The 13154-nt window shown below is 44.4% G+C and overlaps 2 protein-coding genes across 2 annotated transcripts in view; one reads left to right on the forward strand and one right to left on the reverse strand.

Moving 5' to 3' along the window:
• Positions 1-3457: 3457 nt before the first annotated feature.
• LOC133481324 (putative claudin-24) lies at positions 3458-4628 on the reverse strand. The gene has a single exon (XM_061780532.1). The coding sequence runs from the start codon at positions 4529-4531 to the stop codon at positions 3884-3886; it is 648 nt and encodes a 215-aa protein (XP_061636516.1). The 5' UTR covers positions 4532-4628; the 3' UTR covers positions 3458-3883.
• A 2516-nt stretch (positions 4629-7144) lies between these two features.
• The window catches only part of wwc3 (WWC family member 3), a 31093-nt gene continuing 25083 nt past the window's right edge, over positions 7145-13154 (forward strand). The window contains exon 1 of the mRNA XM_061778173.1: positions 7145-7678. Within this exon, the coding sequence (XP_061634157.1) occupies positions 7527-7678 (152 nt within the window). The 5' untranslated portion in view covers positions 7145-7526. The remainder of the gene's footprint in view (positions 7679-13154) is intronic.

Genomic DNA, 13154 nt, shown 5'->3' on the forward strand with positions numbered 1-13154 from the left:
CCCCCCCCCCCCCCCCCCCCCCCCCCGACCCCGGCCCCCCCTTTTGCAGATAAGACTGACATGACTTGTTTTTCTTATCTAATCGGCTGCGTCGTTTATCAGCAGAGCAACGCTGGGCGCTTTAATGCAAGCAACCAACCAACATGGACATGAAGAACAGGATGTAACAGACTCTCAAAAGAAATGTTTTTTTTTGTTTTAAAGTGTAAACTCAAGGTTCATAGAAAAGGAACAATTAAGAAAAAGAAAGTAAGTGTGAGTGCAAAGTCAGTGTTAGCGCAACATTTTCAGGCTTCTGCTGGAAAGCAAAGACAACTGTCTAAAAAGCCTACTAGAACAGCTGAACTTTACTTGCGGGATATAACACATTCACTGCCATTGACGGCTTTAGAAGTCAAATGTCCATGTTAACCGGGAAGGCTGGCAGTGAATGAGTGTGTGCTGACTCCCATTTCACATGAGTTGGAATGTGATTGGTTCGTTCCGAACACGGCCACAAAACTGCATTTTTGAAAGGTCTAATAGTATAGAATATTTGTAAGAATTTTTTTTATTGAATTTAAATACATGTTTTTGGGGAATTTCGTAACTTTTAATAATTATTAATACAAATAATCCAATTTTCCAATTTAAATATATAAACCATAAAATAAATATACAAAAGAATAATAAACAGAGTTACCCGACAATTTTTTTTTAAGTGTTTTTAATCTGAATACAAACATATTGGAGTCAGATGTGTTTATATTAAATACCATTTTGTGGAAACCTTTGACAAGGGTTAGGTAACTCAAATTATTCAATAGTTGGGGGGAAATCTATGAAAATCATGTAAATGTATGAATAATGAATGATCAAATATGACAAAAGAAATCTGGATTGCCGATTTGTATCTCGTTGCGGATGCAGTCCAGCGTGATGTGCGCTCCTTCCACGTGTACTTTCGGGAAATAAGCCCACGAGATTTGTGGCGACGATATTCCCAAATTCCCAAACATGCTCTCTGAACCCCGCCCGGCACGATAGCTAGCGTGTATTATCAAATCGAAGCTTTCATCTTTTATCTTTTTACGGCTCATTTTACTGTCCACGCAAAGATAAAGGCTGCTGATGATAAGGCTCGGTTTCCGTGTAACGTTTCAATATCGGGCTTTTAAGAGGGCCGTCATGGCACTTGAGTAGATGTTTCTGGTATCTGTGCTGAAGTATGTTTCTACGAAGTATTGTGACGGATCTATGTTCGTTCTAGAGGTCGGTCACTTTTTTCAACATGCAGTCATGATGATAGAACATAGAAACAGTGTCAATGATTATGTTGACAATTAGTCTGTATATCATTAGCCTTATAGCATAGTCGCCCAAGTATTATTTGAAGGTTTCATGAAAAAAAAAAGATCATTTTAGCAAATATATTTGCAGGTTTTTTTTTTTTTCTTTTCTTTTTCTTCATAGATTTGGTAACAGTAAGTTAAAAATGCTATGAGGGTCACGATTTGATGAGAAAATGAGAGAAATCAAAGACATTTGTGAAAAATGTGACATTTTAACGGGCCATGTTTTCACGTAAGCACGTAACGCTTCACATCAAAAAAAGTTTGGATGAATGATTTCCAGGTATGCCGGGATTTTGTCAGTAAGGCTGTATATTGTTTGCCTATCAGCGTAAGTGTCAAAGTCGTATTTGAACATTTTAGGAAAACAAGAACGTTTTTTTTTTATTCTCATAACAGTAACAGTAAATTAAAAATGACTTCATTCTTCCAGCAGCTTGTATTTGTTTGTGTTCCAGTTCATGTTAGCGGGAGGCCATTTTCAGAGTCCGCATGGGTCTAATAACCCCAAACTCTCGAGTGTGTTTTGTTCCCGCACTGCCAAAACCACAGCGGGGAAGACGTGCAATCTGCTAATAGATGTCCGCTTGTGTCCAATCTATGCTAATAGAGAGAGTTAGCGGTCACATTGTACTCCAAACAATACAGTCAACTACTTTTTTTTTGTTGATCTCTGACTAGAACTGCCCCAATCCAGTACAAATGGACGACTCAAGTGCAGTCTGTGGTGGGCTGTGCGTTTGGTGCCTATGTCATGTCGCCATTATCGAAACCATCAAAACCATTCCCCAAAAAAGAAAAGAAAAGAAAATGCATTGCAACAGTTGTGCCGCGTACATCACCCGGAGCAGTTCACGCTGAATATTTGTCGAATCACGTGACAAAAACATTTTTGAAAAATGTAAATAAAAGACCACGCACCAAAGATGCTAATTGCAGACATTTTTAATTGGCAGACATTTTTTCTCCAAGCAACCAATCAAAATCAGTTTGCGACAAACCAGGCGGAGTCACACGTCAAATGCAAGGTCTTGACGAGGGCTTCGCACGTGTGGCCTTCTTCAGTCGATATGTTGTCGTGCGGTGCCGCAATGACCAGAAAAGGTGGCATTTTAACAGGATGATGGCAAAAACAAAGCAAAGCAGAGCGATTGAGAAAACCAGGGGAAAGGTCTCCAACGATGATTTTAGTCTTCTTCTTAAGTCGTCAAAAGAAAATGCTACGTGAGCTAAATTGCTTCCAAGGGAGACGGAACAGCGGCCGTCATTGAGTGACTGGCTAATTCACTGAATTTCCGCTAAGCGCTGATGTTAGCTAGCGGGCTAGGCCTTATGTTTTTGCTAAATTACTTCAAGACACTCGCTTTCTGCCACGTCGAAGTTCCCTCTTGCCTTTTGTTTATAAACATTTAAAAGATGCTCAATTAGCTTCCTCTCATGAGAGCGAAGGCCACGTGGAAAATAGCGTGTGTAGCGTTGGGGCAAAACGGCACACGTGCTTGCGTGTTTGTGCGACTGCCGTCTTCCAGCCAGGCCGGCGGCCTCCGACCTTTTGGCCAAGTCGCGTAATTAAGCGAAAGCGGGGGGAGCCGCGAGGGCGAGCTGCTCCGCATTCTTCGCAGTGCGCGTCGCCCATTAAGGCGTTCATTAAACGCAGCTTAACTCGGCCGGCGAGCAGGAAATGCGATGGAATTAGCCTCACGCTGCGTTTCCACCGACGGCGGGGTCCGAGCGGCTGACGGGCCAATCGGAAGACGAGGGACGCACGCCGGGATTTTTGGTGGCGTAACGCGCCGGAAAATAACACAAACCACTGGAGCCGGAAAACTTCACACTGATACAGTTAAGAAGGTTTCAATGAAAGAAAGCAAACTCTAATACAAGAAACAGTTTTAGCTCGAGTGGCGCCTGGACAACATCCCTTTGATGCCAAAAAGGTTTGAATTGACCGAACGCTCACCATATTTCCGACACGGTTCTTTATGGTGCTTCTGCATCCTAAACAAACGAACACGATGTACGGTTTTATTGCTCACGTTCCAATCGAAACATTTGAGCTGGAGTAATGCCGAGAAAACGTTCCAGTGACACAGGACAAGGGAAATTTCAATGACGGACACGCATGGTCTCTGTGATATGATTCTTTATGATCATTTTGCACAGCATACAGTTTGCGCTCGTTGCACTGATGCGGGACCAATCATGATTCAATGACTGATTCAAATGTCATCTCGGTGATTCTTTTCCATTTTTCATTGAGTACATACAACAAATGACACTACAATATACAGTTTTCAGAACATCGGAACAGTTTAGCAAAAAAAAAAAAAAGACATGATTTGATTTCTTCTTTTTGCTCGTATGATCCTATAGCACATATACTACGCCACGATATCGAGTTTTGGCTCGAGTGCCGCCTAGAAAGCATCCATCCCACTCATGCAGGAGGAGCAAGCGTTTGAAAACACGTTGATTTTTGCCAGCAGTCTCTCGTTTCCAAAGTGAAAAGGATCGTTTATCGCTGGGTTCCGATGTGCTCCGGCGCTCCTCCTTCATACGTACTCGGCCCGGGCCAGCACTGTGTTCATCACCTGGTACCTCCTCTGCGGGCCGGCCGGAAGGGGCGGCGCCCGGGCGGCCGAGCGCGACCCGAGCACCAGGAGGAGGCCGGCCACCACCAGGAGGAAGCCCCCCGCCCACCCGCAGAACAGGGAGTCGCCGAACTCCCAGCGCGGCACCACGTCGGGCAGCGTGTCGTCGAAGAAGCGCACCACGGCCAGGTGGGCCACGTACGAGACGGGGATCAAACACAGGACCCCGGAGAGCATCCCCATCAGCCCGCCCGCCGTGCCCAACGTCCTCTTGGCGCCGTCCTCCTCGCACCCGTTGACCAGCGACAGCCCGGGGATGGCCACCAGGAAGCCCAGGGCGCCCAGGGCCAGGGAGGCGCAGGTGAGCACACGGCCCAGCTTGAGGTCCGGGGAGAGGCCCAGGAGGCTGTCGTAGGCCCGGCACTCCATGCCGCCCGTGTCCTGGACCACGCACGTCTCCCACAGGCCCAGCTCGTAGCTCTCCACGGGCAGCAGCGACGTGGACATGCTGAGCCAGCGCGGGGTCACGGCCGCCCCGAGGACGCACAGCCAGGCCCCGGCGTACAGCAGCATGCCCAGCAGCTCCAGGGCGCGGGCGCACTCGTCCATCGGATCGCTCGCTAAGAGGTCGGAGGGCCCGGGAGCTCGTGGCGCCGAGTGCTGCCGCTCGGACTCGGAGGAGAGCTCATCCTCTACTGCGGGGAGGGAGGGAGGCGAGCCGGGGGCCGGCCCTCCCCTCTGCGGCCCTCCTGCTCCCTGTGCCAATGGGCGGCGGAGGGGGGGGGGGGGGCAGAGCTGCTCATTTGACCGTAGCAAAAGTACCACCGTTCTGTTCTTAAGTTCGACTGCGGATAGATTCTGGAAAGAATAATGGCATTTCCGTTCGATCGAGGGTCGTCCCGGAAAAAATTCAACTGGAAAACCATCGTCACGATGTTTCATTTGAGGTGTGACTCCATGTGCTTTGTCGTTTTTTGTTTGGAAATAACGTAATCGGTTCATTCATCGGTTACAGCGGGGGGTGTCAAACTCATTTTTTGTCACCGTTTCCCTCAGAGGGCTCTTATGACTGTGACACAACAAATCAATGGATTATCAAGAGCTCAAGGATAAGTGTTGGTTCAAGTTACTTTGGTAACAACAAAAGCTTGCAATATCTCAACATTATTGATTAAGTATGACAATTTGTGGTTCGGTCCTTCCCCCCCTCAAGCGGCGTTGTTTTCAGTCATTACATCATCATATGGGGAAAAGAATAATGGCATATGCAGAAGGTCCTCATCAAGGCCTTTAATTTGAGCTGTGACTCGATGTGGTTTAATGCACATCGCTTTTGGAACTTATTCAGAGATAAAGTAGGAAGTGAATGTGTTTGTCGCAATTTTGAAACCAACGAAGAACGTTTGAGCCATCATTCCGAAAAGTATGTTTTGTGCAAACACAAAGCATCATGTTTTTTTTCTTCAGCCTGAGTCACGTTAGCGGGAATTGTGAACAGTTCCAAATACAAGTCAGTGTTAGCACAAGAAAAAAAATCGAAAGGGGGGGGAAAAAAAGCCGACTGGAACATCCGAACTCTATTTGGGGTTAAGCAGAGGCTCTTTAAATGGCCGCTGGTGTGTGCTGACTCCCATTTAACATGGGTTTGAAAGTGATTGGTTAATTCTCAACACAGACACATCCCAGTTACAAGAGGGTGTGTACACTTGTGCAACCACATCATTTCCGCTCATTTTTACTTCCCCTCTGGATTAAAACAATTTTGTCCAACTGAAGTGCACATGTTAAGTGTCACATGAATGGCAGAAAAAGACCTTTTTATATCACAAACACGATGGTGCTTGAACAAGGGTGTGTAGACTTTTTTTTGTTTGTTTTTTTTACAAAGCCCAATTCCAATGAAGTTGGGACGTTGTATAAAACCTAAATGGAAAAAAAAACCATCTACTAATGGTTGTCCGTCCATTTTTTTTTTTTTTTTTACTCTTCCCTTTCTTTGACTTTCGTGTTGCGTTTCCCCTGAAAATGTCCAAATGGTGCTCCCAGATTCTCAGCAGGCCGCAAACAACACTGCGACGTATTGTGTTGCGTTCACGCGCGCGCGCACAAACGCTCACCAGTCACGCAGGAGATCAAAATGCGGAGATAAACTCCCCCTCAGGTGGAGAACAAACGCTCAGCTGACTCAAGTGACGTCTCACACACACACACACACACACACACACACACAAACCAGTGGTGGGTAGTAGAACCAAGTAGAAATACTTAGTTACTGTATTTACGGTACAGAAAATGGATGGATGGATTTTTCAGGTGTTTATACTTTTGAAACTTTTTGTCCCTCCATTTAAAAATGATGTGTACTTTTTACTCATCAATAAAGGCCTTTTACTTACAACATTAGAATATCACAAAAGCAAAAACATAAATAAATACAAGATATATCATTTATTGTTATTATTATTTTATTATTTTTATAATTGAATTTAAAACTTGATGACTGTTTTAGATATGTTAAGATTTTTTTTATAGATACTAGATAAATGCAACATACATAACTTAATAATAAGTGCCCATTTGTATATTTATATTTATAAATTTGTTTTTAAATATTAGTAATACAATAAAAATGCCACTTAAAAGCAAAATATGTTCTTGTTTCATATACATTATGAATATAAAAAGTAAAATTTATAAAATACCACACACAGATGAATAATGAAATAAAAAAGTTGCGCGTAATAAAGCTGTGGAAATGTTAAACTATATTAAATGTTGATTGTTTTGATCAATTACAGTAAAAGCTTGCCTTGGTCCCCCAAATGACTAACTCTGAAAGGAAAACATGACGTCATTGAGTCGCTCAGTGGCAAATTTAAAAAAACGACCGGTACGATACTCATATTGTGCGCAAGGTGGCGCCAATGTACAACAGAAACGATTCAAGCCCTCAGAGTTTGGACTGGAGGGAAAACTTGTTTGTTTTGAGGAAACTTTTTGCCCCGAGTTGACATTTACGTTGCTTTAAATTGACGAAACGGTCAACGAAAGTGGAATGATCTGCGTGTAATCAACAGCTTGTGGTGGGAGTACAAACAAAAAAAAAGAACAATTAGCGAAAGTCAAGTCGAGTGACCGACTTTCAAGAAAAAAAAATAAAAGCCTTTTTTTTGTTAGGTTTTTTTTGGGGGGGGGGGGTTAATAGAGGAGCAGTTTTAAAGTGGACACGGAGAGGGAGACGAGAGCGAGGAGGAGGGGATTGGACGGAGGAGCCCAAACTCTGCCCGCACGTCCGTCCGTTTATGCAAATCCGCCCCGAGCCCGAATAAGGACAGGGAGGAATGAAACATGGTGGCGGAGGGAGCAGGCCAACATGGAGGCGAGAGGACCGTGAGAGCGCCGCCGCCGCCGCCGCCGCCGCCGCCACCACCACCGCCGCCGCCTGCTTTGTAAAGCCCAAACTTTGCGCTTTTCTACCGCGGGGCCGCGATGCGGTGAAGGGGAGCGACTGGCTGGCCTTCCCGGGGACAGAGTGAGACGAGGCGGCGACGACGACGACGACGACGAAGGAAGGGAAGGAGCAACGGGGCTGGAGCCCGCCGCGATGCCGTGGCCGGGCGGAGGCGGCGGCAAGCGGCGAGAGAGCTCCGAGCTCCCGCTGCCCGCCGGGTGGGAGGAAGCCCGAGACTACGACGGGAGGGTGTTCTTCATCGACCACAACACCCGGCAAACTTCCTGGATAGACCCGAGAGATAGGTGAGACATTTGCACCGTTTGCTTTGTTTGCTTTGTTGCTTTGTTGCTTTTCAACAAGCAATCGCACAAGGTGATGCTTTGGGCATTTCTCAACGAATTTGCACAGATTTAAACATCATCATCATCATCATCATCATCATCACGCAGCCTACTCAGCTGTCCGTCTTGTCTTTTCCTAAAAGTGACATTTTAAATGTTGGTTGTGTTTCCACTCGCATTCACACATTCCCCTGTTATGTATGCATGTGTGTGTGTGCTTTTTTTGTTTGTTTGTTTGTTTATGACCTCCAGTGACCTGCAGCATTCCAGCATCTCTATTGCCCCCCCCCCCCCCATTCTCCTATTCTTTATTCCTCTCCAATCCAGCAAAACGCGTGTGTGACTGTCACTTTTTGGTGTGTTTGCGTGCGGCCGCCTGAACTTCAACTCCCAGAAACCAGGCGAAACTATGCCAGGAATGCTGCTAAAGTTGGGCCGCTGGGAAAAGCGGCGAAGAGGATGCGCGCCTCCGCCGGGGACTCACTTTTTTTTTTTTTTTTTTTAAAAGGAGACACATTATGCTTTTTCTTTTCACGATTGAAAACAATTCCCAGTGGTCCTAAACGCGCGTCTCGGGGCACAAAGGCCCAAGGATCGAGGACGACGATCCACTTTTGACCCTATTCCTTCTTTTGCTGAAATGACCCCCATTTTGAGGAGGCGGTCCCGTCTTTGCGAACTCGGCGGACGAATCGATTGCATGCCGCTGATCGTTACATTCGACAAAACTCAACGCAGCTCAGATTCGCCTTTGACTGACGCGATAGTGTTTGGGACGGTTTGAAAGTGACTCCGAATCTTCGCCCGGCCTAGCTGATCACGTCACGGGCGGAGAAATTAGATGTGTGGGCGGTGTTCTGCAAATGAGCTGCGCTGTTACGAGGCAGATCGCAAAACTATTTACTGGGCCCCGCCCCTTTTTTTCGCATACACAAGCGAGCTTGAATCCGCTCCGAGCGCGACCGATCTTGTTGCGGCTGATTCAAACGAAGGGAATGCAGAAGCAGCGCATCATCCAGACTCGGAAAACCTCAACAGTTTTTGCTCCTTCGTCATTTTTTTGGGACTGTTTGTCTAGTGATTCATAGATGATCTCCAGCAGAGGAATGCCCCCTGTGTCACAACCCCTTTTGCTGATGTTTCACTAAATCACAGTTCAAAAGAATACATAAATACAACACATACAGATGGTGAGCCGCATTCAAATTATAGTAAATTGATATTTGAAAAGCTTCCACCCAAATAGTTTGGTCTCTGGAGTGCATGTCCACCCATCGAGTGGAAGATGAAACAACCGAGGACATTTAATGTCAGAAAATGTGCGTCAAATTCCCATTGCCATTGCCATTGCCGTTGCCGTTGCTAATGCAGTTGAAGTTACATGGGTCAGCACTACTGATTGCGAAAACCCTGGGCAGATTCGATTGACATGGCAACATAGAGGCTGAACTCTAATTGGACGGAAAAAAAACAAAAACAAATCCAACGTCCACATGTGTACTAGAAGCAGTGCAGCCAAGAGAAACTTGACGAAATCAAGAGAATAATGGACTGCCGGGGATAAATTCATACAATTTGAAATTTGAAATGATAGAGTTTAGGTTATAAATGTAGGTTAGTGCTTCTGATAGTGTTGAATTCAGCGGGGAAGGCCGGAAATTGGGCTTTTGCTGACTTTGATCAAAAGGGGAGGAAAAATTCTCCTATTAGACCAGCTTGTCAGTATGTGTGTACACGCCTTTTAGTCAAGCGACAAATAGTATTTCTTTACTTTGAGAGGAGTGAGAAATGGCAATGTCGAGAGAATTCTTTTGGGCCCGATGGCAAACTTTTTATCCAGGAAACATTGGGATATTTTGCTCGTGACGTTTGGAAAGAATTTTTATATATATGTATATATATATATATATATATATATTTATTTATTTATTTTTTTTTGCTTTGTGTCGCGAGCAAAGATTTGACGTACAAGTTAGCTTCGGACATTCCGCTAGATGGCAGGAGCCAAAATTGGCCACCATCAGTTCACGCCGGTTACCCGACAGTAAAACTTGTTGTGTACCTGTTGTGATTTGATCTTTGACTTTTGATGTCTTACAATAGATTTTCCAAAATAAAGACCATAGTTATCCTTAAAAGTGTGACTTAGTCCATAAATCTGTCGTTCCGAGGTCTGAAAAATCTCGCAGATGCTCATCTTGACAAAAATGTGCTTGTTAAGCCACTTTTCCCCTGCTTGTAAAATCCGGCGTTTTTACGTTAAAGTGCTTTGCTGATAAATTCCAGCTCTACTCTCATGGCAGAACTCATTGCGAGGAAGTGTGAATGGTTGTGTGTCAGACGTTCGATGGGTCACCAGTCCAGAGTGTGCGTCCCGCCTCGTACGCAGAGTCAGCTGGGATAGACTCCGGCTTCCCCCGTGACCCTGAACAGGATAAGCGCTGTAGAAAATGGACGGATGGTGAAAATTCCAAACATTCTTTGGCTACCCGCCTGCAGTGAGTGCTGCGTGACACTATACCATCAGCAGAATGCATTACAGCGCTACCTTACTTACTATATATATATATAATATGAATTTGTTCCGTCACAGACCACGTAGTTTCAGCTCATTTAAAATAAACAAGTTCACAAGCAGTTGTTCAACAGCGCTGCGTTTGCTGTTAGCCACGTGTGTCCGAAGCTCACTGGTAACTCGAGTTTGGCGCGCAACATAAAAGCAAATAAAGAAAACAATTTGGTGTTCCCTCGCTATGTCGCCCTTCACCTATTGCGGACTCAATGCATTGCATATTTTTTTTTTTTTTTTTCCATATTCATCTCGCGGATAATTCGATTGTGCGTCCCGTGTCTGAGACGCACAAAATTTAGCAGGGACACATAAAGTATGATCAAGCTGCGTCTTCGGACGCATGGCTTAGTACTCTGGTGTGGTGCGGGAAATCCGGCGTATGAATGATTATTCTTTTTTTGACGAGACAGGGCTCTAGAGTGCGACAAATTTGGTCGCCTATGCGCCCTAAATTCCGAATGGTGCCAGGAAGAAAAAAAAAAACTGAGGGTGCGTACAGGTGCCGGTCATTTGAGGAAGAAAAAAACATTCCCCGCGACCTGTAAGCAGACACACGATGGGTTTCATCGTGGTCTCTAAACCAATCAGAGATAGTGAAGAGCGGGGACCCTCCGTCTGATTGGCCGCGTGCGTGTGAGCGTATGTGTCTGAGCTTTTGAAATGCGGCCGCTCGCGTACACAAATCGAAGTTTTCTGAGAGCGAGCCAGTAGCTTACGGAAAGTTGAGCGGCACAGATGGAATTAGTTCCAAAGCCCAACGCCACCGTGACAACGTGGGAACATTTTGGATTCAAGCCAGATGAACACGGCCATCACCAATGAGCTGCTATGTCGAATTTGTATGAATTTGCAACAAAGACAACACAACTTAAAAGCGCAAAGGGACACAATCTATTTTAAAGACTCAATTGGGAACAAAAAAAACACGGTGGGACATCTCCTGTTTCCCGTCAGCTTGCAATGATGCACCCCCTTTGCCCAAACAATGCAAACACAAACATGAATATGGCGCACGTATGCTCACATTATATACAGTATGGCGTTACTATTGGAAGAGAGGCCACCATTGAACAAGTAGCGGGAAATGGCGGCGGATTACTGGATCTGTATTCCTTGATGATAAATTGCAGGGACTCACTCTTCCTGGGTTGGGACTCATTGTTTCCATGACATGTGCATCCCGGGACTCACATAGTCTCAAGTGTAAAAGGATCTATGTCGAGTATAAGAGCATGGTAGACGTTTATAGAAACGTGGGCAAGATTAATAAGAGTCTGGTGAGGTTCATACGGCTTTCAAATTGGATGAATAAATAATCCGCAAAAATATGCGGTCGCTACTTCGCAGATTTCACCTATCGCGGGGGTGGTCCGGAATCTAACGAGGGATTACTATAACTCGAAAAACTCGTAAATCGGGGCGCTTGTAAGTCGGTCGAACCGGCGTACGCAATGTGGAAAAGCAATAGTAGTCAGCAAGGACACGGAGATTGGTCTGCTGACGAGGGCGTGGCCCGCAGTCTGCTGACTGTCTCGCTGGCTAAAAAACACAAGCGCCATTGAGGGCCAACCATAATCGCGCCCGCCGCACGTCGGCCCAGGGTTCATGTTTGGGCGCTCGCTTGCGTCGTGTGGTCCTCGCCAGCGGCCTGGATGTTTGTGTGAGCTCACGGCATGTCGTGAAAAATTGGGCTCACGTGCGAAAAACGCATTCGTCGCAAACGCAGACGGGGTTCCTCAGGGCAGCAGATGGTTGTGTTTACATTGTCCGGTTTCCAATAATAATAATAATAATAGTACATTTGAATCATAAAACATATTTTAGGATTTTTATGACTACAGTAAAAGGAATAATGTAATACTTGATTTAAACCAAAAAAAAGAATTAATAAATTGATGATAAAAACCAAAATAAATAAATCTAATAAATATACAAATAAGGAATATATTTTTTATATTTGAGGACATATGTAGCCTAAAATTCCACATAATTAAAAGTTATAAATAAATATATGTACTTTTACATTTTGGGATCTTTCAAATATACATATAAATGATTAAATGAATCAATGAATAAAATAATAATAAAATAAAAAGTGACCTTTGGTATATTTATTGGCATAAAAATGATTTTTTTAAATGATATATTTTCAATATTTGAAATTCTAAATACAATAAATAAATATAAAAATATAAATATATTTTTGAAATATTTGAGGATTTTAAAAATTTATATAAATTGTGAAATTAATGAATGAATAAAATAAAAACTAACAAATGTCCATTTAGTTTCTAAATATAAAATAATAAAATGCCACAATTAAAGAAAAAGCTATAAAATAGTTATATATTATAAGTATTTGAGTAAATAAATACGATAAATAGATACTATCACAATAAAAATATAAATACACTTTTATTTTTTAGGATTTTCATAAATTTAAATAATAGAAAGTGTCAAAATTCAGAAAATCTTTGCTATAAATATTTTGTAATCCATTTAAAAGTAAAATGCATTCCAAATTCCACATAATTCCACCGATGCAGTTGGTAAGCTCGCTCCACTCCGGGTTCACTTGTCACCTTTGACTTGCTTTCTCTATTTACTGCACAGTGTGAGTTGTAATGGAAACGCTATTTTGCTCGGCCCGGGTCTGTCTCGAAGGACAGTCGGGGTCGCGGTTAGCTCGGGTGGGCCGCCGCGAGCTCGCTCTCCCGTGCGGCGCCGCTGCGTGGGACTTTTTGGGTTGCAGCGGAATGAGCATCATGCTCGGCATGCTGAACACTAATGCCCGGGGGCCGCGCTCGCTCGCTCGCTCGCGGCCTCAGACAAAGCGTCAGAAACAGGCGTAAGGGGAGTGGCGGG

This window comes from Phyllopteryx taeniolatus, chromosome 7, assembly GCF_024500385.1.
Source record: "Phyllopteryx taeniolatus isolate TA_2022b chromosome 7, UOR_Ptae_1.2, whole genome shotgun sequence".
Classification (NCBI taxonomy): Eukaryota; Metazoa; Chordata; class Actinopteri; order Syngnathiformes; family Syngnathidae; genus Phyllopteryx; species Phyllopteryx taeniolatus.

What these genes read in the sequence shown, in the direction of transcription:
- LOC133481324 (XM_061780532.1), bottom strand. Translation starts at nt 4,531, where the DNA reads ATGGACGAGTGCGCCCGCGCCCTGGAGCTGCTGGGCATGCTGCTGTAC.